We start from the raw sequence: 22,707 nt of genomic DNA, 5'->3' as shown, positions 1-22,707 counted from the left end.
GCCAATCACAGCGCCCGGCGCGGGGGTTCTGGGAAGGGAGCAGCGGTGACGTGGGGCGGCGGAGCGGAGCGGAGCGGAGCGCGGCCGAGGAGCGGGGTTGGGCGGCGGAGCGGGGCGCGATGCCGGAGCGCGACAGTGAGCGGGGCGGGGGGGCTGCGGGACACCGGGGGGCTCCGGGACGTGCCGGGGGACAGGGCATCGGGCCCTCGGGCGGGGCGTGCCGCGGTACGCAGGGCAGCGGCCCTGGCGGGGGAGGGGCGGCAGTGTAGGCCCACCCTGGCCTTGGGGTAGCGACAGGGGCGGGGAAGCGGAGGTTCCCTCGGGGGGGCACAGGCACGGGCACATCCCCAGCCTGGTGACGGGAGCAGCCCGGCGCAGGGAAGGTGTGCGGTGACGGCCTTAAGAGGCTGAGGCGGGGGACATCCTGGGAGGGGACCCCGGGACAGCCCGGCGGGAGGGGTGATGCTCGGGGGACTGCGCGGGGGCTTACCCTAGGGTACGCTCACGGCACTGGGACATTTCTGGGAGCGGAGGGGATGTACAGTCAGTCCTGGGGCGTGTAGGGGACGGGACACCCCCGAGGAGGTACGGAGGCCACGTCCTGGGGGAAGCAGAACATCCACCGAGAGGCTGCGGAGTCGGGCTAGGGGGTGGCACAGTCTTGTGGTGGGCAGCGACACCAGGACCCGTTCATGCCATGTGCCCTGGCAAGGCCACCCCAGGGTGTTAGCGGCCTGGGCTTGGCAGAGGAGCAGGGTGGTGGGTGACTGCTGCGCCCATCCCTGGTTTTGAGCAGGGATGGGGGCTGGGAGGATTGTGGAGGTCGGAGAGGGGCTGAACCCACTGCAGGCAGGCTCTGAGGGCTTTCTTTTCTCCTGTCCCCCAGATGAACCGTTCTCCAACCCCCTGGCCCCTGATGGCCACGATGTGGATGACTCGCATTCCTTCCACCAGTGAGTATGAAAGTGGGGTGCAGGGGCAGAACTGGAGCAGGACTGTGGGGCCCAAGGCTGGTTCCCCCATCTAGAGGCTGGGAGTGACTCGTGTAATGCAGCCTTTGGGCTCCCTCCACGGGGACCCTGTGTCTAGCTCCATTGCTGGAAAACCCTCTGTCTCTTCGGAAGCCATTGGGCTGTCAAAGCTTGTTGGGGGATTGTTTCTGTTTCCTCTCTTCCTTGCAGGTCTAAGCTAACCAATGAAGACTTCAGAAAGCTTCTCATGACCCCGCGGGCTGCGCCAACATCTGCGCCACCATCCAAATCTCGCCACCATGAGTGAGTAGGACTCTACACTGTGGGACAAAGCATGTCCGCTTTCCCTCTGGGGCTCTGTTCCTGCCTGACTTTCTGTCTCTCCTCCTGCGCTTTGCAGTGGGTTTATCTAAAGGGGCTTTTGCTAGTGAGCATGCAAACAGGGCCTGAGGAGCAGACCTTGGCCTTGCTTTGTGCTTGGCTCCATGTAAGCTATATATGTGTGTGTTAAGAGGAGAATCAAGTGGGTCAGGCCTGCTGTAAACAATAGAGCAAGTCTTGCATGACTGTTAAGACACTTTGTGCAGGAGGCAGGTTTTGTTCTGTGAATATCAGTGCTTTTCCTTCCTTTCCCTGCTGATAGAGTGGAACTAGGGACAAATGGGCCTGTACTGTTCCCATCTTTGAGCCTCCTGTGTCTGGGGGACTGTTCTGTCTAGCTGCCTGTGTTTTCATGGTTCTACGTGTGGTTTCTTGCTCTTTTCTAGGATGCCCCGGGAGTACAATGAAGATGAAGACCCAGCTGCTCGCAGGAGGAAGAAGAAAAGGTAAATGGAGAAAGCAATGCATCAGGGATTGTCTTCATAAATCTTGTCCCTCCCATTGAAGCAGCTGCTGAGCTCCTGGGCTACCAAAGAGGACCCTGAGGGGCCTGGATTATTTGGGGGGTTTGAAGCTGAGCAGACTGAGGAAGATTCAGACTGAGTGACTGTCACTGCTTGTGGAAACAGATGTGGGAGGGTGGCAGCAGGTTGTGGGGGTGAAGCTTCACCTCTGAAAGAAGCAGGAGAGGCTCTGCAGGTGTCTGGCAGAGCAGGGCAGTGCTGGGACATCTGCACACAGGTGACTGTCTTTTGGGGCACATCTGCACAGCAGGACTGCGCTTGACCTCTTCCCCTTGGAAGGGAGGACTGAGCTCCTCTTTACTTAACCTCAGTACAGCAGTTTCATCTTGTCTGGTGTCCTCCAGGCATGTTGTATCCCATGGTGCTTTATTACATTTTTGGGGAAGGGGTTGGGACCAGGACAGGTATGTGTGGGGCCTCAGGGGCTGTTATTTGACCAGTGCATCAAAAGTGTGGACGTGTCATGCTAACACTGAGCTGTTTTTCCAACCCCAGCTATTACGCAAAGCTGCGCCAGCAGGAGATAGAACGTGAGAGGGAGTTGGCTGAGAAGTACAGGGATCGAGCCAAGGAGAGGAGAGATGGTGTGAACAAGGACTACGAGGAAACGGAGCTGATCAGCACAACTGCCAACTACAGGGCTGTGGGTCCAACAGCAGAGGCGTATGTGAACCTGCAGCATGGCCTTGTCTTGCCAGCCTGCTCCAGAGGGACTGTCCTGTAACTGGCTCCGTTTTTGTTGCACAGGGATAAATCTGCTGCAGAGAAGAGAAGACAGTTGATCCAGGAGTCCAAGTTCTTGGGTGGTGACATGGAGCACACTCACTTGGTGAAGGGTCTGGACTTTGCGCTGTTGCAGAAGGTGAGCACAGATGTCACTGTGCTGCTGCCCTTCTACCCTGTCTGCTCGCACAGGTAGAGAGGGTGGGCAGAGGGTAGTAGCTGCCACTTAAAGGGTGCTTCCGTCTTGTCAGCATGGGTTTCTCTCTGGGAAAGATTTATTAAGGACTGGGGAGCTGGTGGAAGTGGGTGTACTGGTTCTCATGGGCAACAGTGGCACAGATTGGTCTGGTCTGTAATGCATGGATTTACTCTGTGGCCAGGTACGGGCTGAGATTGCCAGCAAGGAGAAGGAAGAGGAGGAAATGATGGAGAAGCCCCAGAAAGAAACGAAGTGAGTGGTTGAGGATTTTGCACTCTCCTGTGTACAGCTGCCTCCCAGGAAGGGGGGTGCAGAGGATGCAGGCACTTATCATAATGCTTCTGTTTCTTTTCTGTTTCTGTTCAGGAAAGACGAAGATCCTGAAAACAAAATTGAATTTAAGACCCGGCTGGGTAAGACTGTGTGGATGTGGCTATTCCCTACCTTGTGTTGTGCCGTGAATGTGGGAGAGATCCTGGAGGGTGAATGGAGAAATGAAAACCTTTAGTCATTGGAGGGGGGAGAATCTGAAGTGTAGGCATTCTGAATTTGAGGGCTGGAGGAAGCGTGTCTCTTACGTGGTGGTTTTGATGTTTCTGATAAACCAAATATGCTTCTCTATGGGTGTGTCCATTGCTTTTGTAAAAGCAGCTCTCCCATGCGTTTACTTCCTCTTCAGGTCGCAACATCTACCGCATTCTGTTCAAGAACAAGGCCTATGAGCGGAATGAGCTGTTCCTGCCAGGGAGGATGGCCTATGTGGTAGATCTGGATGATGAGTATGCTGACACCGACATCCCAACCACTCTGATCCGGAGCAAGGCTGACTGCCCCACCATGGAGGTACCCAGACAGTGTCCAGGTTGCTTGACCACATTGGTCTGAATTGGCGAGAGCGAGTCTTGCCAGGAGGGAGTCAGACAATTCCTTGGGGACTTCTCTTTCAGGCGCAGACCACACTGACCACCAATGACATCGTCATCAGCAAACTGACGCAGATCCTCTCCTATCTCAGGCAAGGGACCCGCAACAAGAAGCTCAAGAAGAAAGACAAAGGTAGGAGCTGAAGGGAGCCAAGTGGTAGGACTTAATGCTTGAAGATATCCAGAGAGAATAAGATGCGTTTTGATTTGCTGCATTCCCCTGTACCATGAGGACAGCTTCTCAAGCAGTGCCCTGAAGGCAGGCTGTTCTGTGGCAGGACCACAGGGGACTGGCTGCAAGGGGTGCCTTGTGCTGCTCTACTCTTCCTGGTTAAGGCTCAGTTTCTTGGGGAAATGTCCCCTGTTAGGGAGGGATAAAATGGCTTCCTGAGGGAGCTAGACGTGATGTGGTAACCAAAGAGGAAGTCAGGACATCCTCCAAGCCTGCCACTCTTGGGGCTTGGAGACCAGATTGTGGACAGGGAACAATGCAGGAAGCAGAGTGGATGAAGTGCCTCTCACTGCTGTTGTGTCCTTGCAGGGAAGCTGGATGAGAAGAAGCCCCCTGAAGCTGATATGAAGTAAGTGCCCCCCTGCCTAGGCTATGGGATCACAGCTGTCTGCCTTGAGATATGTCTTTTTGGCCCACCACATTTGGAGAGGGCTGGGTTTAGTGCTTCTGGAGTGAGCTGCCTTTGGACCTATGGTTTGTGGGACAAGGCTGGAGGCAAGCTCTGATTTTGACTTCAGGATTGAGGCAGGCAAGGGTTTTCTGTTGTTCTGGACCACAAGGAGCAGGTCCAGGCAGCAGAAGAGAGCCGAAAGGCAGTGGTACTTCTGACAGATGTGGAAGCCAGTTCTAGTGGGCATCCTTAGCTCTCTGTGTTGGCACTGCATGACCCTTTATCAGATTCCAGTTCAAAGGGAGGTGGTTGCAGTCTCTTTTCTTGAAGCACCCGTAACTGCAGGTTCTTTCCTTCTTCTAGTATCTTTGAAGACATTGGGGATTATGTGCCCTCTACCGCAAAGATGCCACGGGAGAAGGAGCGGGAGAGGTACCGCGAGAGGGAGCGTGACAGGGACCGGGAGCGTGACAGAGACAGAGAACGTGACAGGGAGCGAGAGAGGGACAGGGAGCGGGACCGGGAGCGGGAGGAGGAAAAGAAGAGGCACAGCTACTTTGAGAAGCCCAAGGCTGATGATGAGGTGAGCCTTGGTTTGTGAAGCCTGGACTGCCCCACCTGATCTCTTCCCTTTGGGGAATGCAGCTGTTGGGTTGGTGGGGTCACACTGGTGGCTTTGGGGATCTCTGGTCATGCTCCCACACATACTAGTGTTCAGCTCTTGCTCAGCTTTGTCCCTCCAGCCAGGGGCTGGTAGGTGGCTCTGTGCTTGTCCTCTCCTTTAGCAAGTAAGGCAGGACTAGCACAAGCCAGTAGTTTTTGTGGTTCATCCCTGTGTGCTTGCCACAAAGAGTCTTAAAGTGGAGCTGTGAGTCATGCAGCACTGTCACTTGCCTGCTTTCAGCCCTCCTGGTGACATGGTATCTCTCCCTCTTCTTTGCAGCCTGCAGACATCGACAAAGGTGAGTCAGGTGGTTTGGACACTTGAATGAGGCTGGATGTTTGAGTGAGGCTGTACAGGGTTGCAGATTTCAAAACTGCTTGGCTTGCTGTCCTGCATGAGTCGCGTGCTCTAGAGACTACTGTGACAGGGTGAATTGCTTGCTGTGAGGGTTTTGGGGTGAAGAGTCTTGCACATACAGGCAGCTGCGTGCCAGCCTGGGTTGAGTGTGTGTGCAGATCTTTCCCTGGCAGCAGACTAGTTCAGACAACCTTATGCTGGCTGTAAATGGAGGAGGATTCAGGGTCTCATAGGATCAGCCTGCCTTTTCTGTGCTTGAACTGTTTTGCTGCTCCTCAGTGTTCTCCTGGCTCCTCCTCTTCTACCTCATATGCAGCCCATCCTTCTGCTTGTTACCCCATCCCAATGAATGGGTCCTGCAGAAGGGGGCTCTGCCCATCCCAGTGTGTATTGCGGTGATCTGTTCCTACCCCAAAACTCAACTTGCTGCACTCTCTACTCCAGGACCCGGCTCAGCCAAGGAGCTCATCAAGTCCATCAACGAGAAGTTTGCTGGAGCTGCTGGCTGGGAAGGAGCAGAGTCATATCCTTGTTACTGTCTGTGCCAGCTTGGTTGATTGCAAGGATGGGCTTCCCTTGCAGGCAGGCCTTGCCCAAGCATGGCCATGTGGCTGTCCTCCCTCACTTGGGAGGGCTCTTCCTCCTGTAGCAGAGAAATGCCGCCCAAACCATGCAGATCATATGCAGAACGTAAGCTCTGCAGCATCCAGTTCAGTTGTGCTGAGGCAGGAGATGGCTCTTTGGCTGGCTGTGCTCAGCCCTTAGCTGTAAGGCTACATGGTAGTGCTTTCCTTGACCATTGTCACATTGAAGAAGCCAGAAGACAAGAAGCAGCTGGGGGACTTCTTTGGCATGTCAAACAGCTACGCCGAGTGCTACCCTGCTACGTAAGGAAGCAGCAAGAAGCTGTGGGTTGGGAGTAGGGTGTGCAAAGGAGCACAAGAGCTGTTCTCTGGCAGCAAGAACGCGAACGTCAGTCCCACTACTTGTTGGAAGGAGTGGGCCTGACTTTGGGGTTGCATCCTACTGTTACAATGCTCCCCCAAGTCCTTGGTTCTGACAGACCTGCCTTTTTCTTAGCTGGTCTCTGCTATAAATGGCTACCTGGAGTCAGCTACCCCTCAGTGCTAGGGGAGAGGGTGAGCGGGCTGGGAGTCTGCCGTGTTCCCTGGTAATTCATGTGCTTGTTGAGCTCTGGCCACAAAGTAGTCCCTTGGCAGAAGAGGAACAGCTTTCAGCCTGCCATCATCTTGTAAACATTTGCAGCCTTGGATGCCCTTGTGGTACAGCTCACCTGCAGGCCTTGCAGCTGGAGGAACTTCTCTCTGGTCCAGGAACTGAGTGTTTTCAGTCTGAGGCCACAAGAGGTGGCTCCCACCAGCCTGGCTCCAAGGCCGTGTCCCATGGACGCACTCTTTGCTTGCTTTTCTTTACAGAATGGATGATATGGCTGTGGACAGCGATGAAGAGGTGGACTACAGCAAAATGGATCAGGTATGCCATCACCAGCTTTTAGGACCGGCCAGTGAAGTAGACATTGGTGCAGGCTGAGAGGATCCCACTGGAGAGAAGCAGGCTTGTGCAGAGGGGTTGTGTGCCCCAGGGCTGGGTGTTGAATGTGTTTCGGAGTTTGCTCATCTGCTCTGTGCCTGGGGCTGGATGGGATCCATCGTCACAGGGAGAAAATGTGCAACTGGCACTTGACCAAGAGGTGCTGGGGAGGTGTGCTAGTCTGTCTCAGCTCCCTCTTCCACAGAATCTCCTGTCTGGGGCTTCTCGGGGAGGGGATTTCTGAGCCAAGGCTAGACTGGGGGCTGATGGAGAGACAGATCTTGGCTGGGTGCACAGGGCTGCATGAGAAGCCCTGGCCAGTGTCAGCTAAGGAGCTGCTCTGGGTTCTTTTTGCTGCAGGGTAACAAGAAAGGACCTCTGGGCCGCTGGGACTTTGACACCCAGGAGGAGTACAGTGAATACATGAACAACAAAGAGGCTCTGCCCAAGTGAGTGCGGCCCTTACGAAGGGCTGAGCAAGGATTCTGTGTGCGGGTGGCCGTGCTGGCCAAACGTGCGCCCTGGGGGTTGCCTGATGAGGACCTGAAGAGGAGCTGTGGATCCTGGGTCTTTGCTCTTAGTATCACTCTTGAGGACTCCTGCTCAGCCGCTGCTTTCAGGGGCCCGAGCCAATGCTGGAGTACGGGCTTATGGCTGGGGCAGATGTGTCCGTTCCCCCGGCAGGCCGTGGATCCCCAGCAAGCACTGAGCTCTGTTGTGTTCCTTCCCCAGGGCAGCCTTCCAGTATGGGATCAAGATGTCTGAGGGACGCAAAACCCGTCGTTTCAAGGAGACAAATGACAAGGCAGAACTGGACCGACAGTGGAAGAAGATCAGTGCGGTGAGTGCTGGTACTGGCGTGTTGTCAGCTCAGAGCCTAAACAGACAGCATAGCCCAGGAGAGCTCCCACCTACCTTATCCTTCCCTTGCTGTCCTAGTCACAGCTTTTCAGCTCAGCCTGTGTCCTGGCAGCTGGGCACCGCTGGTGTGCGTATGCACCAGGGCTGGCTCTCTAGAAGAGGCTCCTTGCAAGAACATTGGCTGAATACTCAGGGCTTCAGGACTGCAGAGGCATCTGGAGCTGCATTTGGAGCTGTTGCCTTGGGAGCAGTCCCCATCAGGGGCTTTTTGCTCTGAGCTCTGCAGCAGATGAGCGTGTCCAAAGCTGGCAGCTCAGAGCCATCTAAAGAGGCTGGGGGGGACAGGGCATATTTAGTGGTTCCCTGTTTTATAACCAGCAGAGCTGGGGGTTGTCCTGGCAGGGTGAGCTGGCCATGGGCACCCCGGTGGTATGGGATGGGCCAGGGGAAGGTGAGAAGAAATGGTCTTTGGTGGCCAAAATGGAGCAAAGGAGGAAGAGGCCAAGCTTCTCCAGACTTTGGGCAGTTTGTGGACAACTGTAACTCGCCTTAGCTTGCTCTGGCATGGCTACAGCTCTCCCTGGGTGTATCTTGCACCCTACAGACCCTCTGCTGCGATTATGGGCAGCCAGGTACCCTGAGGGTAACTGGACTTTGTGCTTTCTCTACAGATCATCGAGAAGAGGAAGAAGTTGGAGGCTGATGGGTTAGTGACATTTCTGCTCTTGGCAGAGCTGCAGTGTGGTACTGGGGCCTGGCTGTCTCCTGCCACCTCCCGCAGGGGCTGCAGGGGGCAGGGACCTCCCTGCCAGCCCTTGGCAGAGTGGCTGGGAGTGGAGAACACTTGGTCCCATGGGGGTGCTCCTGTCCTGCTCTGTTCAGCTAAACCTGCTGGGCACCTCTCCCCTGGGCCATAGGTGGTGGGTGCTGAGCAGACCCCAGGACCGTCTTGAGGCTCTCCCTTGGTCAGGTGGTTTTGCCCCAGCTGGCTGGGTGTCCCAAGGAGCTGTTGGGGGGGCCCCCTCACACTGGTCTGTGGGGTGAAACTGTGGAGCTCAGGGTCGAGCTCTGGATGGGAGGGTGACAGAGCTGTCTGCCCTGCATCCTCACCGTTGTCCTGCCCCTCTGTGTCTTCCAGGGTTGAGGTGAAACGTCCCAAGTACTGATGCAGTTCCTGGAAGCCTGGTCTGTTTTCCCCGAGCTGGCTGGCGTGCTGCCCTTGTCCCCCACGCTGTCCCCTCTCTGCTCTGGGCGGGGCAGCACAGCACCCCCAGCCTCGTGCTGTGGGGTGTGCCGAGGCGCTCTCCTCCAGTGTTGGTTGTATAGCCTGTGACGTGTAAATGTTGTAGCTGTAATAAAACTGCATTAAATTTGCATAAATACCCGTTTGTGTGGAAGGAGAGGAAGCTGTGTTCTGATTAGCAGAGGTGCCACCTCCTGAGCCCCCCCACCCCCGCCTTGGGTCGTTTATTGGGGGAGCGTTCTGGGGTGTGGGGCAGCAGCCTCTGTCAAGACCTGGATAAAATTTGCAAATGGGCCTGTTTGAGGGAAATGAGCCCGCTCCACTGCCTGTGCCTCAGACTTGCCGCGGCCGGGGGCAGGTGGGGCTGGCGGCCAGCAGAGCTCGTCGCCAGGGTCTGGGGACATGGACCAGCCCCTGTGGGTCCGGACGGGGACGTTGCGGGTGGCCCCTGGCTGGGCGGGGGCCGGGGGCAGGACGTCGCGGGGCCCTGCCCACCCGAGATCCTAAAACTACCGGAGCAGTGCCGGGCAGCCGGGGCGAGAAGCGGAGGAGCCTGCGGGGAGAGCAGGAGGAGCTGCCGGGCGAGTCCCGGCGGTACGGGCCACGGGGGCCCGCGGGATCGAGCCCCTGGCGGCCGGTGGCGCCGCGCGGTGTCGCCGGGCTGGGGCGGGCCCGCGCGTGACGCGGCGGGGCGGGGCCGTGCGCCGGAGCGGGGCGGAGCACGCGGGGGGCGGGGCCACGCGGAGCACGCGGCGCGCAGGCCCAAGCCGCCATGGCGGCGCCGGGAGAGGGGAGCGCGGGCGGCGTTAGCGCGGCCCGGGCCCAGTGCCCCGCTTCCCCGCAGGGCGGCCCGGGGCCGGCGGGGCGGGAGCCGCGGCTGCGGGACACCCCCGAGGACATCTGCTTCGAGGCGACGGCCAACGCCATCGCCCTGCACCCGGCCCGGCCTCTGCTGGCGGCGGGGGACGTGGACGGCGACGTCTACCTGTGAGTGGGGCCGTGGGGGCCCAGCCGGGGCTGGGGGCGGGTCCCGGCGATGGGAGCCGCGGGGCACCGGCCGTCGAGGCTCCCTGCGAGCCCGGCCCGGCCCCGCAGGTACTCGTACTCCTGCACCGAGGGGGAGAACCGGCAGCTCTGGTCTTCGGGGCATCACCTCAAGTCGTGCCGCGACGTGGCCTTCTCCCAGGACGGGCAGAGTGAGTGCGGGGGGCGGGGGGTGGCAGCGGGGGGCGCCGGGGCCGGCCGGCTGACACGGCTTTCCAGAGCTTTTCACCGTGTCCAAGGACAAGTCCATCCACATGCTGACGGTGGAGGAAGGACGGCTGGAAACGCGCTTCCCCAAAGCCCACGGGTAGGTCAGCACGGGTGGCTCGTCCCGGCTCTGTCCCCATCCCTCTCCGGCCACAGCCATGCGGGTGGAGGCTGGAGCATCGTCTGGTGGCCGTTCACTTGCGATGTGAGCCATGACTGTGCCGGCGTGGGGCTGGGGTCTCTGCAGCTCGGCCCTCAACTGCGTGCTGCCCATTGATAACCACGTCTTTGCCACGGGTGATGATGCTGGCGCGCTGAAGGTGTGGGACCTGCGCAAGGGGGATGCCATCTTGGAGGCCCGTCAGCAGGAGGAGTACATCAGCGCCATGGCTGTGGATGGAAATGGGAAGATCCTGCTGACCGCCAGGTACTTGGAGCTCTGGGGCCAAGCTCTGCCATGCCCTTGTGGGCCTCCCCTTAGAGCTGGGGGAGGCACACCGTGCCGTGCCCCTTGCTCACAGCGTGCCCATTCCATCCCCTGCAGCGGTGATGGCACCCTGGGCGTCTTCAACGTGAAGAGGCGGCGCTTTGAGCTGCTCTCAGAGCCACAGAATGGGGACCTGACATCTGTCGTGCTGCTGAAGGTTGGCACCTGGCGCTGCCACAGAGCAGGGTCCAGCGGATCCCTCTCCACGAGCGAGCTGGGTTCCCTGCTGTGCCTCTGCCTTACTGCCCTCCGGCTTGCCTAGAGGGGGAAGAAAGTGGCATGTGGCTCCAGTGAAGGCACCATCTACCTCTTCAACTGGGACGGCTTTGGGGCTGCCAGTGACCGTTTCGCTCTGAGGGCCGAGTCTGTTGACTGCATGGTCCCAATCACAGACAGCATCGTCTGCGTGGGGTCCCTGGATGGAGTCATCAGGTCAGGGGGTGGGGGGTGTGGAGGGGGTGGGGGGGCTGGAGGGGGTGGGATGACATCGGCCTGGTTAGGGCCAAGGGACCCCTTCCCTTCTGACATGGGCAGATGGGCTGGTGGTGGAGCAGGCCCTGCAGGGTCCCCACCAGCCCCCCTGTCCCCAGGGCAGTGAACGTCCTGCCGAACCGGGTGCTGGGCTGTGTTGGGCAGCACCTGGGGGAGCCCATCGAGCAGCTGGCGGTGGCCCCGGGTGGGCAGCTCCTGGCCAGCTGCGCCCATGACCAGAAGGTCAAGTTCTGGGACGTCTCAGCCCTGGGAGGGCTGGTGGTGGACGACTACCGAAAGAAGAAGAAGAAGGGAGGGCCGCTGCGGGCCCTCAGCAGCAAAGCGGTGGGTGGTGGGGAGGACTTCTTCGCCGACCTGCAGGATGAGGCCGGGCCAGAGGCAGCAGCAGCAGGGACCGACAGTGATGGTGACAGTGACTGAGGGGCCGGGGACGCCCTGGGAGCAGGGCACAGCCGTGTGGGTGGGCGCTGCCACCACTGTCTGCAGGTGGGGGGGTTGCCCCACCGTGGGTCCCTGGTACCACCAGGGTGGGCAGCACATACGGGGTGTCAGACACCTGGGGGGAAAGAATGCGGGGGTGGCCCCAGGATGGGGGGCAGGCTGGGAATGGTATGGCTGAGGGTCCCAGGGGAGGGGGGGTGTTTCTGACATAGGGGAGACCCCAGTATGTGGGAGGTCCTTGGTGGGAGGACTTGGCTGGGGGTTCCTGGTGAGAGGCACTGGCAGGGGGTCGTGGCTGACGGTCCTTGGGGTGGAGGGGGCCCAGGGATGGGGGCATGTGACTGAGGGTCCCTGGTGGAGGGGTTTGGGGGGCGTCATGACTGAGGATCCATGGTGGCTGGGAGGGGGCTGAGATATCTGGGTACCTGGGGGCAGGGGGGCTCTGAGGTACAGGGGAGACATGGCGGGGGGGGGGGGGGGCGGCTCTGGGTTATCGGGGGGACATGGCTGGGGAACCCTGCTGGGGATAGAGCTGGGGGGCAGGGGAATGTGTGTGTGTGGCTACAGCTGGGGTTTGCTGGTGTATTTGGGGGTGCTGGGCTGGGGAGGAGGCAAGGCAGGGCGTTGCTTAGGGGGTAGGGGGTGTGACATGGGCTTCTGGGGTGCCTGGCCTGGGCAAACGGGTCTTCATCCCTTCCTGAGGGCCTGCCTGGCCCCTGCTGTGCCTGCACTGCTGTCCAAACCGGTGCATCAATTAGCCTTTGTTAATTACTTTAGACATCAGCTCTATTACAAATAAACCCAGTGCCTTTCAGTTCCTAGCGCCTTGTGCCGATGCTTTGGCTCATTCCCACTTCCCTGGCACGCCTGGGCATGTCCAGGACCCTGCAGGGCACTGGGGATTGGGGGGGCCAGGGGGGAGAGCACCCTGCACTGGGGTGTTGTGACTTGTGGCTGGCGTTGGGAGGGAGCCAGGGCTCTTGCCCAGGTGGTGGGGGATGCCCAGCCTGGCAGAACAGCCAGCGCTGGCTGATCCCTGCTGGGCTGGGTGGCTGGTGGCCTGGGACAGGCTGCAGGCAGCATGGACCAGGGCAGGGGCCCGACACCCCCTCCCACTGCCATGGGGAAGCCTGTGGGCTGGGTGACATCTGTGCCCATGGTGTGGCCTCGGCCAGATGCAGCACTTTCCCCACAGCCCCTTGGCACAGCATCATGCCACCTTCGAGCAGTGCCCTGGGCAGGGGAACCACATGTGCCCAGCAGTTGGGCATCTCCAGGCACCTCCAGCGAGGGGGTCACTGCCAGCACCCAGCTCTCCTGCTCTCCCCCCCTCCCTCGCAGCCCACCCCTCAGTGGCATTGACCTCAACCCTGCAAGGGTCTGGCACACGTGGGGAAGAGCACAGTGCTAGTGTGAGCAGTGAGAGCAGCCAGCGGCATTTCAATGCCAACATCAAGCCCAACCTGTCCTGGCGTGAGGCAGGGACCCTGGGAGACCACAGGTTAGGGGGTGGCAGAGGGTGGCCCATGTGTCTCACTGCTGGCTGACTGGCAGCACGGACCAGGAGAAAGGGGCACGGGCGCGCAGGGCTGCAGCATTCCCACGCTGGCTTGTACCTCCCACAGCCTGTCAGTCCTGGCTGAGGGCATGGCCACCTTGGCCTGGGGACCCCTGACTGTGTCCTTGGTGGCAATGAGGCACCTGAGTGGCAAAAGCCCACTGAAACCCCCAGCATTGCTGTGCTGGTTGTGGCTGGGCTGCAGTAGTACTTAGTACGAGGCTATGCTTTGGATTTGTGCTAAAAACAGAGTTGGTAACACAGGGATGTTATAGTTACTGCTGAGCAGCGCTTGCACGGAGCCAAGGGCTTTTCTGCTGTTCACCCACCCCACAGCGAGCAGGCTGGGGGGACACAAGGAGCTGGGAGAGAACACGGCTCGGACAGCTGACCCCAGCTGAGCCGGGGGATATCCCAGACCATATGGTGTCATGCTCAGCATATAAAGGTGGGGAGCTAGAAGGAAGGGGGAATGTTTGGAGTGATGGTGTTTGTCTTCTCACATCCCTGTCACACGTGACAAGAGCCCTGCTGTCCTGGGGATGGCTGAGCACCTGCCTGTGTGGGGAGTGGGGAATTAATTCCTTGCTTTGCTTTGCTTGCGTGTACAGTTGCTTTGCTCACTTGTACGGTTTTTGCTTTACCTATTCAACTGCATTTATCTCAAACCACAAGTTTTCTCGCTTTTTCCAATTCTGTCTCCCATCCTGGTGGGGGGAGTGAGAAAGCTGCCAGGGGGCCAAGGGACCACACTTGTCCGGGCTTGTTGGTGCCGAATGCAGAAGTCAGTGGCAAGCAGCCGGGTTTGACTTGAACACTGTGCTTATCTTGCAAAATAGTCATGATGGGTTGCGGTCTAACGCTGATATTGACTGAATGATGCCCGGGATTAGGCAGGGACCTCACAGCCCCACGTGGCTGCAGCAAAACCAGAAAGACCCCCCCATATGTCTGCACTGCACTCCCTGCCCGTGCTGAGCCATCGGGCCCTGCTAGCCTTCCAGAACTGAGAAGCCTTGCGAAGGGCCAGCCGGCACACAGTAGCTGACAGTCCCACCTCGCCAGGGGTATAGAAGTGGCATTTAGAATCATCCGTTCTGAGGATGAGAGCTCCAGCCACCGGGCGGGTGGGCAGCCCTGGGCTTCCTTCCTCCCCAGGCAGGGATGCTGCTTCAGTTAAGACTCACGCTTCTGACTACATCAGATGTTACCTGGGAAAGTATCATTAACAAAAGGGCTGAACTGTTTAACTCGAGCTCCATTTTTGCAGTAAGTGTATTTTTTTACAGCAGTTCCAAATTTTTTTGTATCTTGCCTTAATCATCTATCTCTTTGACTTGGTGAAGCTGTCTCGGTGAAAGTCCTTGAGAGGGCTGACAGGCAACCATTGACTTTGGTCAGTGGCCATGCACGTAATCCTTTAGACCTAAACTGTTGACCAACTCTGGGACTAGGATTGGATCCAGCTGCACCCAGGCTCCTCTCTGAGAAGGCATTAGAAAGCAAGGGGGTCCTTTCTGAATCTTGTGACTCAATGGTACGGCTTCTCCCCCCCTTAGCCATGCATCAGACTCATACCTGTACTGACAGTAAACTGTCATCATGGACAGGGTTGCCGTGGATAAACTGCTGCAAAAGCTTAAGTGTACACCATCCCAAGTGGGGATAGAATGGGCCCAAAAATACTGGAAAGCTGAGGAGGGCCAAAGTGGTAGGGCAGACAGAACAATGTAGAAGTGAGCAGAGCAAAACATTAAAAGAGGTAAAGGCAAAGGCTTTTGTGCCTGCAGGTACTCCAAATGCCAGATCACACCCGAGATCAAGGACTCCCCTAGACCACTCTGGAGTGCCCCAAGGACTGCTGAATTTTGTTTGTTGGGCATTTCTATTTCTAATCCTCATACTTATCTGGAACCCAAAATTTAATATGGCCACAGCTAAGAAACCTGTGATATTGTTTGGGGCCATAGCTGAAGTAACTTGTGTGTATTAAGATGTTGATTTGAAACTTACTCCAGGCTTAACTGTACTTGCTGCTGTTGTTCTGTTTGTACTATTGATTGTTAAGTCACAACTGGAGTTCTGATCAACATGAGCCTATTATGTTTGAGTAGTTTTAGGAAGATACATGTAAGTTTAGTATGTATATGTGTGGTAATAATAATAGTTGCAAGAAATAATCATAATGACAGATTTTTTAAAAATAAAAAGGGTATCCCTGCTACCAGTAATAATATGACCTATGCCGTGATACAGGGATTTTGTAAAATGATGAGTTGGAGACAACGCACGCCTTGCATGTCAATGCCAACTACCTGAGGAAGAAATTCCTATTTTTGTAATTCCATTAAACATATCAGAAGCCCTTTTAAAACTATGGGAAACAAATCGCACTGTAAGGGAAGTTAGTGTGATCCCTGTGGTGCCTGCTCTCCTTCACTGATGGCCCACCAATTTGACATATGAAGATATATGGCATAAAAATTGCTCTGTGTACTCCGCAACCATGAACAATTCACCAACCCATGTATCGTGTACCCTCACTCCATGGATGACCAATCTGGATCATAGACCACACTGGGGAACTCCGATTACTTTCAAACACTTTGGTGCCATTAACGTGGAATGGTGCTTGGAGTTCCCTGCAAGATGTGGTACAGGTTGTCCCATTGGCAGCAAAGAGGCCTCTTGCGTTTGGTCTTCAGCTGCACGAAAACAAAATGCCAAATGGCTCAAGAGCCCTCTGAATACCTGGGCTCCGACTCCCGTTGAGAGTCGGAACTGCACAGTTGTTCTAAATGGCACCAACATAAACGAACACCCCTGGGCGTGGATGGCTGCTGGCAAATATTGTGCTCTAAGGACAATCTGTTTATGCCGTAACTGTAGTGCCCCCATTCCCAGTAAATGCAACCAGCCCAGCTGCAACCCCTCTCTCAACCAGACCTCTGTAGGTACGTGGGCGATACGGAATGGACGAAAATGTCACTTCCCACTGAATCATTATCATCGTGGCCACTGGAGTGTGGGAACTTTTAATGCCACGTGTAGTTAAGTTCTGATTCCTGCACCACTGTTTGGGCTTGCTCTGACGGCAGAACCTGTGACTATATTGAGCTCTTCTGGGATAACTTATTGTACTTTAGGACTCCCTAGTTTATGCCCTTTATATGCTTTTGATTATGTTCAAGGGTTAGCTGATAGAGCAGGGCACAGAAACCAAGAGCAGCGTACTGCCTCCTGTGCCATGGCTAAATTATTATACCCCAGGAATGGAAGTAAATTCAGCAGTGAAATCATTTGGGGGGTTTTGGACACAGATAGTTTACAATCAACTATATAGACAGAATTTGACAGGGCAAGTGGAATCTTTGTCAAACTGAACAAGAATATTTGTAAGTGCAATAGATGCACAATTGCAAGGGACTGCTAAAATAGTTTTACAGAATAAATTAACACTAGATATGGTATTATGAAATAGACAAGGTCTTTGTGGGTGGCTGAATACCACCCATCCCAAGGAAACCTGTTGTGTGTCAATTCCGAATGTGGCTGCTACCTTGTATCATGCCACAAACCAAATGTGAAAAATTGCAGCCCAGACCCAGGAGCTCCGTGAGCAGATGAAACCGAGACACGACAGTGGCAACAGACTGGGTGGATTTCAAAGGTTTTCAGTTGGCTTGGATTAGAATTAGTGGATGGATTCAGAATCTAATCCTGCATGCGTTAATGTTTATCATACTGATTGTTATTGTTAGTATTGCATTGCCTTGTGTGAAATCTACAAATCTCTGACTCTGGTCAACGGCTGCAGGCATAATCCTTTAGACCTAAACTATTGACCAAGTCTATTACTAGGACTGATCAGCTGCACCTAGACTCCTCTGAGAAGCGTGTTTAGAGAGCAAGGCGGTCCTTGGTGGGAAGAAAAGACCTGGCTGCTTCGGGAGCTGGGGTGACCCTTCTTCCAGCCCTGCTCCTGGGCACGCACAGCCTCCCATGTTGCCCCGAGCTAGGACACATCCCCAGGGCCAGCATAGCCCCTGAGGTCTTTGGGGTACCTCAGACAGCACTGGTAGATCTCTGGGGGGCACAGACACTCACATGGAGGTCCCAGAGGAAGGCGTCACCAGAAAAGGCACACTGAAGCTCCTGCAGTGCAACAAGAAACTCTCTGAAGACACCAAAATTCACTTGGAGGCTCTTGCAGGTGCACAGACAGAGATGGTGAGGGTACTGGTGTGCATCAGGAGGGACAGGCAGATCTCTGGGAAGTAGAAGAAAAGCACCTGGCAGCACCTGGGGGTGCATCAAAAGGCACTCAATCCTCTCTGGGGATCACCAAAAGCAGTAAGGATACCACTTAGGTGCTGCCAAAGGGACTTGGTGGGTCCAGGTGTGTGCCAGAAGGTACCGGTAGAGCTCTGGGAAGCACAGATAGGTGTGCAGGCCATGCAAGTTGCACCAAATGGACTGAGCCCCCATGGGCCACATCCCAAAGCTCTGGGAAGCACTTGGGCACTGCAAACAGCACTGGTTCATCAGTACTGAGTGCAGAATGACTGTTGGAGGACACCTGAAGGCACTGCAGAGTCTGTTGTGCTGCAGTGCAAGGCACCTGGAGGCACCTGGGCAGCATAGAAAGACATGTGAGTCCCTTAAGTGCATCAGAAGGCACCTGGGACCATAACAAGCCCCAAAAGGCCCTTGGAGACCACTGGTGGCAAACAGCAAAGCACCCAGGTCCTTTGCACAGAAAGGACTACCAGAGCTCTGCGCTCAGGAGGCACCCAGGTATGCCCTGAAACACACTTGGAAGCCCCGCAGAGCTCATCAGAAATCACTTTTACATCACTGAGCATGCTGAAAGGTGCTTGGAGGCCCCAGAGAAAAGCATGATGGTGTTATGATGTCCCAGAGGTGCACCCCCAAAGACCACTGGGGCATCATCAAGGGGGGCCTGGAGGAGCCTGGGGCACACCAAAAGTCAGGCAGAAAGACTCCCATGACCCCAGTGAGAAGCTGGGGACACAAAGCTCTGGGTGCCAGGGGCTGCTGCTTCCTACAGGAGTGACCGCTGTTTCCAGGGGCCCAGCAGGCTTTGGCTCCGGAGCCTGGAAGCTACAGGATGGATCCAAGTCCCACACTGTCCCTTCTCCTGCCACTGGAGAAGACAGGCTGCCTGGTGTGGGGGGAGAGCATCGAGCAGGTGCTGGAGAGGCAGGGAGCCAAGGATGTGGGAGCAGAAGACAACACAACACAGCCAGTCCCTTCCAGGCTACTTTAATACCAAGTGAACAGCATGCGGCCGGACCTCCTGGTCTCACGGAATCATTCATGTGCAGCCAGTAACCCCACAGCTACTTCCCCGCAGCCCAAAGAGCCCTGCGCCCCCCAGAGCCTGCAGGCACTCCCCTCATTAGAAACAGCTCCATCAGCCCACGGAATGTCCCCTGTCCACCAGGACAGTCCCCACGTGTGGCCTCGTCCTCACCTGAGGCTGTTCCTCAGGAACCAGGCATGCCAGCAGAGGTGAGATGGCCCCCAGAGGTGCCCAGGTGGCCCCCACTGTCCCCTCTCCCTAGCCACTGCTGGCAGTCTTTCCTAGCAGCTTCTCCTTCTCCCAAGACCTGCACCAGGCCTGTCTCCACCACAGCAGAACAACACAAACCAATGTAAAAGCCAAACTGGGCAGGTAAACCTTTGTCCCCAAAAAACAGAACGAACCCCAAAGGCTGGCAGGGGACAGGCAGCTGTCACAGACCAGAGTAGCAGGCCTATCCTCCACACCCAGCTCTCAAAACAAACTCAAACAAACTGAAAGCCTGGAACAGGACCGGGTCCCCAGCAGGGCTCACACACTGCTCCTGCAGCTGGCGACACTGAGGCTGGCAGCTCAGGTTCAGCTCCTGGTTTGGGCAGGACACAGCTGCCTATGTCAGCTGGCTCTCTGCAGCGGAGAAGAAAGCATCAGGCTCTGTGCAGTGCTGCAGGGAGCAGCACCCCAAAACCCCCTCCCCTTGTATCCCCTGCTGCCAGCCACAAATCCCACCCGGAGCTCAGAGCCACTGGGGTCACATCCAGCAAAGGAGTGACTCCTTCAGCCCTGCCCGCCAGGCTGGCTCCCCCCATGCACTAGAAGCACCATAGCTCCACACTCCCAGAGACACTCCAGGACTTTGGGAAAGGCAGGGGGTTGGCACTGGCACCGCTCAAAGACTCACCTAGCATCTGAAGAATGCGCAGCGCCGCTGCAGCCTTCGCCTCCTCGTGCCTGCTCCTGCCTGGCCCATTCTGCCAGACCCACGTGAACCCACTGAAGGGCACAGAACACCCTGGGATCACCACTTGGCACCAGAACCTCAGCCACCCACTGGGGTCTGCCTGGACACACTTGGTGAGGAACATGGGGGTCCCCCGGTACTGCCTCCAGCACAGCGTGTTCAGGCGGTCCACTGCGCTGCACAGCAGCGGAGACAGGGGTGCCTGCGTGGGGACTCCCAGGCACTTGTCCCCTTGGACCTGGCTGAATGATGGCTTCTCCCTGCATGACTGCAGTTTCTTCTTCAGGTCGGGGTTCAGCCAATCCACCCTCACATATGGGCCACTGAGCCTGTTCCCTAGGAGAGATGGGCAGCAGCTGGCAGATGTTCAGACACTAGCCATCCAGTACCACCCACCCCCCACCCTGTCCTGTCCCCCACCACTTGGCACAGCGACACCCTGCCCACGGGTGGTCTGGCACCGACCCACACTGTATGAACTGCACAGGACCCTTTCCCCTGCCTGCACAACCACTCACACAGCCACAGGATGGTTGCTTCTCCACCCCCGGCTGCTGCCAAGGTGGCCTTGGGGCTGCAAAGCTCAGGGAATTTTAGGGGCAGCCTGATTTTAGGGACAGGTGCAAAGACGTCAAAGCCAAGCACTTCTCTGCTGGGGCAGAACCAGGTACAAACCAGGACTCTGGAGGTTCTGGTTCTGTCTGGGAAACACATCCCATCACAGGGCTGTGCAACCGCCGGACGGGGCACTGAGGGGTAGGGCATATCCCCGAGGAGGGTTTAATAACTTGGTCAACACTCTGCATGCACTGGGCTGGTATTGGTGATGCTCCTGCTCTGAGCAGGCAGCTGCCTGATGACCTCCAGCAGCCCCTTTACCTCAGCACCACTTGGTCTGCAAAAGGGCTGCCGGGGATCTGGACCACTGAGGACAACGGGCCTCCCATGGGACACAGGGAGAGAACAGGGGATGTCTCAGGGCTGAAATCACCTCACAGCTGAGTCTGGAGGTGGGATCGGTCCTTCCTTAGAGATACCAGGAAGACCAGCATCCCAAGCAGCGTCCCACAGCACCCCAACCTCCCACTTACCTTCCATCAGGGTTTTCTTGGCCATGGCAGCAGCCTGGTGTGAGCTGTATTTCAGCACAGCAAGCTGTGCCCATTTCTGGCAGGGGCTGGTATGCAGGGTGACCTTGAGAACCCCCTCCGTGACCTGCCGCAGCATGGCCTCCACCTCCTTCCGGCTCACCGAGGTGGCCAGGCCATCCACGCTCAGCTCGCACTTATCCGTGCTCTTGCACACCATGATGGCACAGCCCTCCCGCACCTCAAAGTTGTTGAGGGCAGCGATGGCCTCTTTGGCGCTGCGCCGGCTACTGTACTTGGCGTAGGCAAAGCCCCGGTTCAGCCCACTGAAGGTCATCATGAGGCGGAACTCGTAGAGCTTCCCCGCGCTCTGGAAGAGTGGGATCAGTGTGTTCTCATATATGTCCTGCGGCAGCTTCCCAATGAACACTTCCGTGCCCGCTGGTGGTGCGTCGCCCACCCAGCCTGCAGGCACACAGCAACACAGTGCACGTGGGTGAGATCCACCTCACCTCCGTGCCCGCCAGGCACCCTACGTGCTGTGCTCCCAGGGCACCATGGTACTGAGATATTCTTCTCACATACCTGGAGGGGGGCCACCATACCGCCTCTGCCCGTTGGTCTGCACCAGGTTGATGCCGGTTTCTTTCGCCCAGGCAAGCAGGGCCATCTTGTTGGCCTTATTAACACTGGTAATCCATGCCTGAAGAGGGAGATGATACTGGGGCTTGCTGGGGCAAAGAGTTTCCAGCCTCCCAACTAGGGGCATCCCAAACCCACGAAGCAACTGCAAGGCCTAGCACCGACCGGCACGTGGAGAAGCAAACACTGAACCCCTCTGCCCTGAGGAAACCTGAGGGGCCTCTCAACACTGCACATCCAAGGAGTACCATGCCCACTGCCCAAGCCTGCTCCACGTGACTAAGTCCAGCAACTTCAGCAGAGCACAAGGACACCAGCAGCTCCCCTGTGGCTGCCTGCAAGGGCTCTGAGAGCCAAGGCCCAGATGGCTGCTCACTGGTGCTGCAAGAAGGGGCTGGAGCATGGAGTCAAGGTGACCATCAGGCCGTGAGATCCCACACAGGCTGGGACCCCAAGACAGCCAACTCTCTTCTACCAGCATCTCCTCAAGCTTCTGAGGCCATCACAGAGGGTTTGGAGACACCATCTGTGTGCCAATGCCATCAGGGTTTAGCTCACTAAGGTCTCATCAGGGCCTGTGAAACCGTGCCTTCACCTCGCCCATCACCCCCGCATCCCCAGGCACCTCTCCCCCTCCAAGGGGTTTCATCTTTCCTGAAGACAAAAACCCACCTTTGGATGACAGTGGGGGTCAAACCGAGGCAATCTTGCTGTGAGGAGCAGGAAGGCCAACAGCATCCCCCGCCACGGCCCTGGGCTCCCAGGGCCGGGTCCCAGCACAGGGCACCACCTGGCCCCCCCGGTACCGGGGGCTGCGGGGGGCGCCAGGGCTCTGGGGGAGGCATGACAGGGCCGAGCCCAGCTCAGGCCCCACCGATGCGGTGCCAACACCCCCCCGGTCTCCAAGCGGCACGGGCTGCCCCGGGCCACCGCGGCGGGCGAGGGGCCGGACCGGGCTGGGGGCCGCACCACCCGCCCGCGGGTCCCACAGCCGGGGCTCGGGGGCTCCGGCCCCCGCCCGACAGCACCGAGGGGAGCCGTGCCCCGCACCGCGGCTCCCCTCGCCTCCGGGCCGCCCCCCAAGGGCGCTCACCGTCTCCACCGTCTCCATCGCCGCTGCTCCTCCTCGCCGCCCGGCCCGCGGCTCTGGAAGGTTCCAGCGCCGCCGCTCCGCCCCCCACGCCACGGCTGCCCCGCCCCGGGCAGCGCGGGAGGGACCCGCCGGCAGCGCCCGCCCCGCTCCCGCCGCCCGGCCACGGGAGGGAGCCCCGGGCTTAAAGCTGCCGCCTACGGGGAGAGGGAGCCGGGGAGGGCGGCTCAAGTCGCCCCCGGGCGGCCTCGCTGGCTGGCGGGTCTCTGCTCTGCCCAGGGCGCAGGGGCCGGCAGCGAGGGGGGCGCATCGCAGCTGAAGAAACGTCCCCCCGCCCCCTCCAGGGCAGCT

At 57.8% G+C, this 22,707-nt stretch overlaps 3 protein-coding genes across 4 annotated transcripts; 2 read left to right on the top strand and 1 right to left on the bottom strand.

The window, feature by feature from the left end:
- The first annotated feature begins 80 nt into the window (after positions 1-80).
- On the top strand, positions 81-9,174 carry IK (IK cytokine). The gene is made up of 20 exons (XM_037398323.1): positions 81-135; positions 887-953; positions 1,182-1,274; positions 1,739-1,798; positions 2,372-2,539; positions 2,624-2,738; positions 2,980-3,050; positions 3,165-3,211; positions 3,478-3,641; positions 3,746-3,854; positions 4,263-4,302; positions 4,708-4,927; positions 5,288-5,306; positions 5,810-5,888; positions 6,172-6,252; positions 6,802-6,859; positions 7,277-7,365; positions 7,649-7,757; positions 8,449-8,483; positions 8,916-9,174. Exons 1-20 carry the CDS (start codon positions 120-122, stop codon positions 8,941-8,943), a joined length of 1,668 nt encoding a protein of 555 aa, XP_037254220.1. The 5' UTR covers positions 81-119; the 3' UTR covers positions 8,944-9,174.
- Positions 9,175-9,762: 588 nt separating this feature from the next.
- On the top strand, positions 9,763-12,034 carry WDR55 (WD repeat domain 55). The gene is made up of 7 exons (XM_037398694.1): positions 9,763-10,007; positions 10,116-10,216; positions 10,284-10,371; positions 10,519-10,698; positions 10,816-10,915; positions 11,021-11,190; positions 11,349-12,034. Exons 1-7 carry the CDS (start codon positions 9,793-9,795, stop codon positions 11,668-11,670), a joined length of 1,176 nt encoding a protein of 391 aa, XP_037254591.1. The 5' UTR covers positions 9,763-9,792; the 3' UTR covers positions 11,671-12,034.
- A 6,485-nt stretch (positions 12,035-18,519) lies between these two features.
- On the bottom strand, positions 18,520-22,662 carry DND1 (DND microRNA-mediated repression inhibitor 1). 2 transcript variants are annotated; one of them, XM_037396471.1, is made up of 5 exons: positions 22,360-22,662; positions 21,210-21,327; positions 20,628-21,089; positions 19,477-19,872; positions 18,520-19,202 (listed from the first exon to the last, which is right to left on the bottom strand). In XM_037396471.1, exons 1-5 carry the CDS (start codon positions 22,375-22,377, stop codon positions 19,186-19,188), a joined length of 1,011 nt encoding a protein of 336 aa, XP_037252368.1. In that variant the 5' UTR covers positions 22,378-22,662; the 3' UTR covers positions 18,520-19,185. The 2 variants fall into 2 exon arrangements, with proteins under 2 accessions (XP_037252368.1, XP_037252367.1); XM_037396470.1 differs by lacking the exon at positions 22,360-22,662 and having other exon boundaries at positions 21,210-22,264.
- Between the last annotated feature and the right edge of the window lie 45 nt (positions 22,663-22,707).

The sequence above is a fragment of the Falco rusticolus genome, chromosome 8, assembly GCF_015220075.1.
Source record: "Falco rusticolus isolate bFalRus1 chromosome 8, bFalRus1.pri, whole genome shotgun sequence".
NCBI classification, from domain to species: Eukaryota; Metazoa; Chordata; class Aves; order Falconiformes; family Falconidae; genus Falco; species Falco rusticolus.
Note: the sequence above shows the minus strand (reverse complement) of the source record. Positions and strands in the feature narration are given on the sequence as shown.

Coding starts and splice junctions, on each gene's coding strand:
- IK (XM_037398323.1), top strand. Junction 1,275..1,738: donor TCCAAATCTCGCCACCATGA/GTGAGTAGGACT, acceptor GCTCTTTTCTAG/GATGCCCCGGGAGTACAATG. Junction 7,366..7,648: donor AACAAAGAGGCTCTGCCCAA/GTGAGTGCGGCC, acceptor TTCCTTCCCCAG/GGCAGCCTTCCAGTATGGGA.
- WDR55 (XM_037398694.1), top strand. CDS start 9,793: ATGGCGGCGCCGGGAGAGGGGAGCGCGGGCGGCGTTAGCGCGGCCCGG. Junction 10,217..10,283: donor CTTCTCCCAGGACGGGCAGA/GTGAGTGCGGGG, acceptor ACGGCTTTCCAG/AGCTTTTCACCGTGTCCAAG. Junction 10,372..10,518: donor CGCTTCCCCAAAGCCCACGG/GTAGGTCAGCAC, acceptor GGGTCTCTGCAG/CTCGGCCCTCAACTGCGTGC.
- DND1 (XM_037396470.1), bottom strand. CDS start 21,393: ATGCCCCTAGTTGGGAGGCTGGAAACTCTTTGCCCCAGCAAGCCCCAG. Junction 21,090..21,209: donor GTATGGTGGCCCCCCTCCAG/GTATGTGAGAAG, acceptor GTGTGCCTGCAG/GCTGGGTGGGCGACGCACCA. Junction 19,873..20,627: donor CAAGAAAACCCTGATGGAAG/GTAAGTGGGAGG, acceptor CATCTCTCCTAG/GGAACAGGCTCAGTGGCCCA.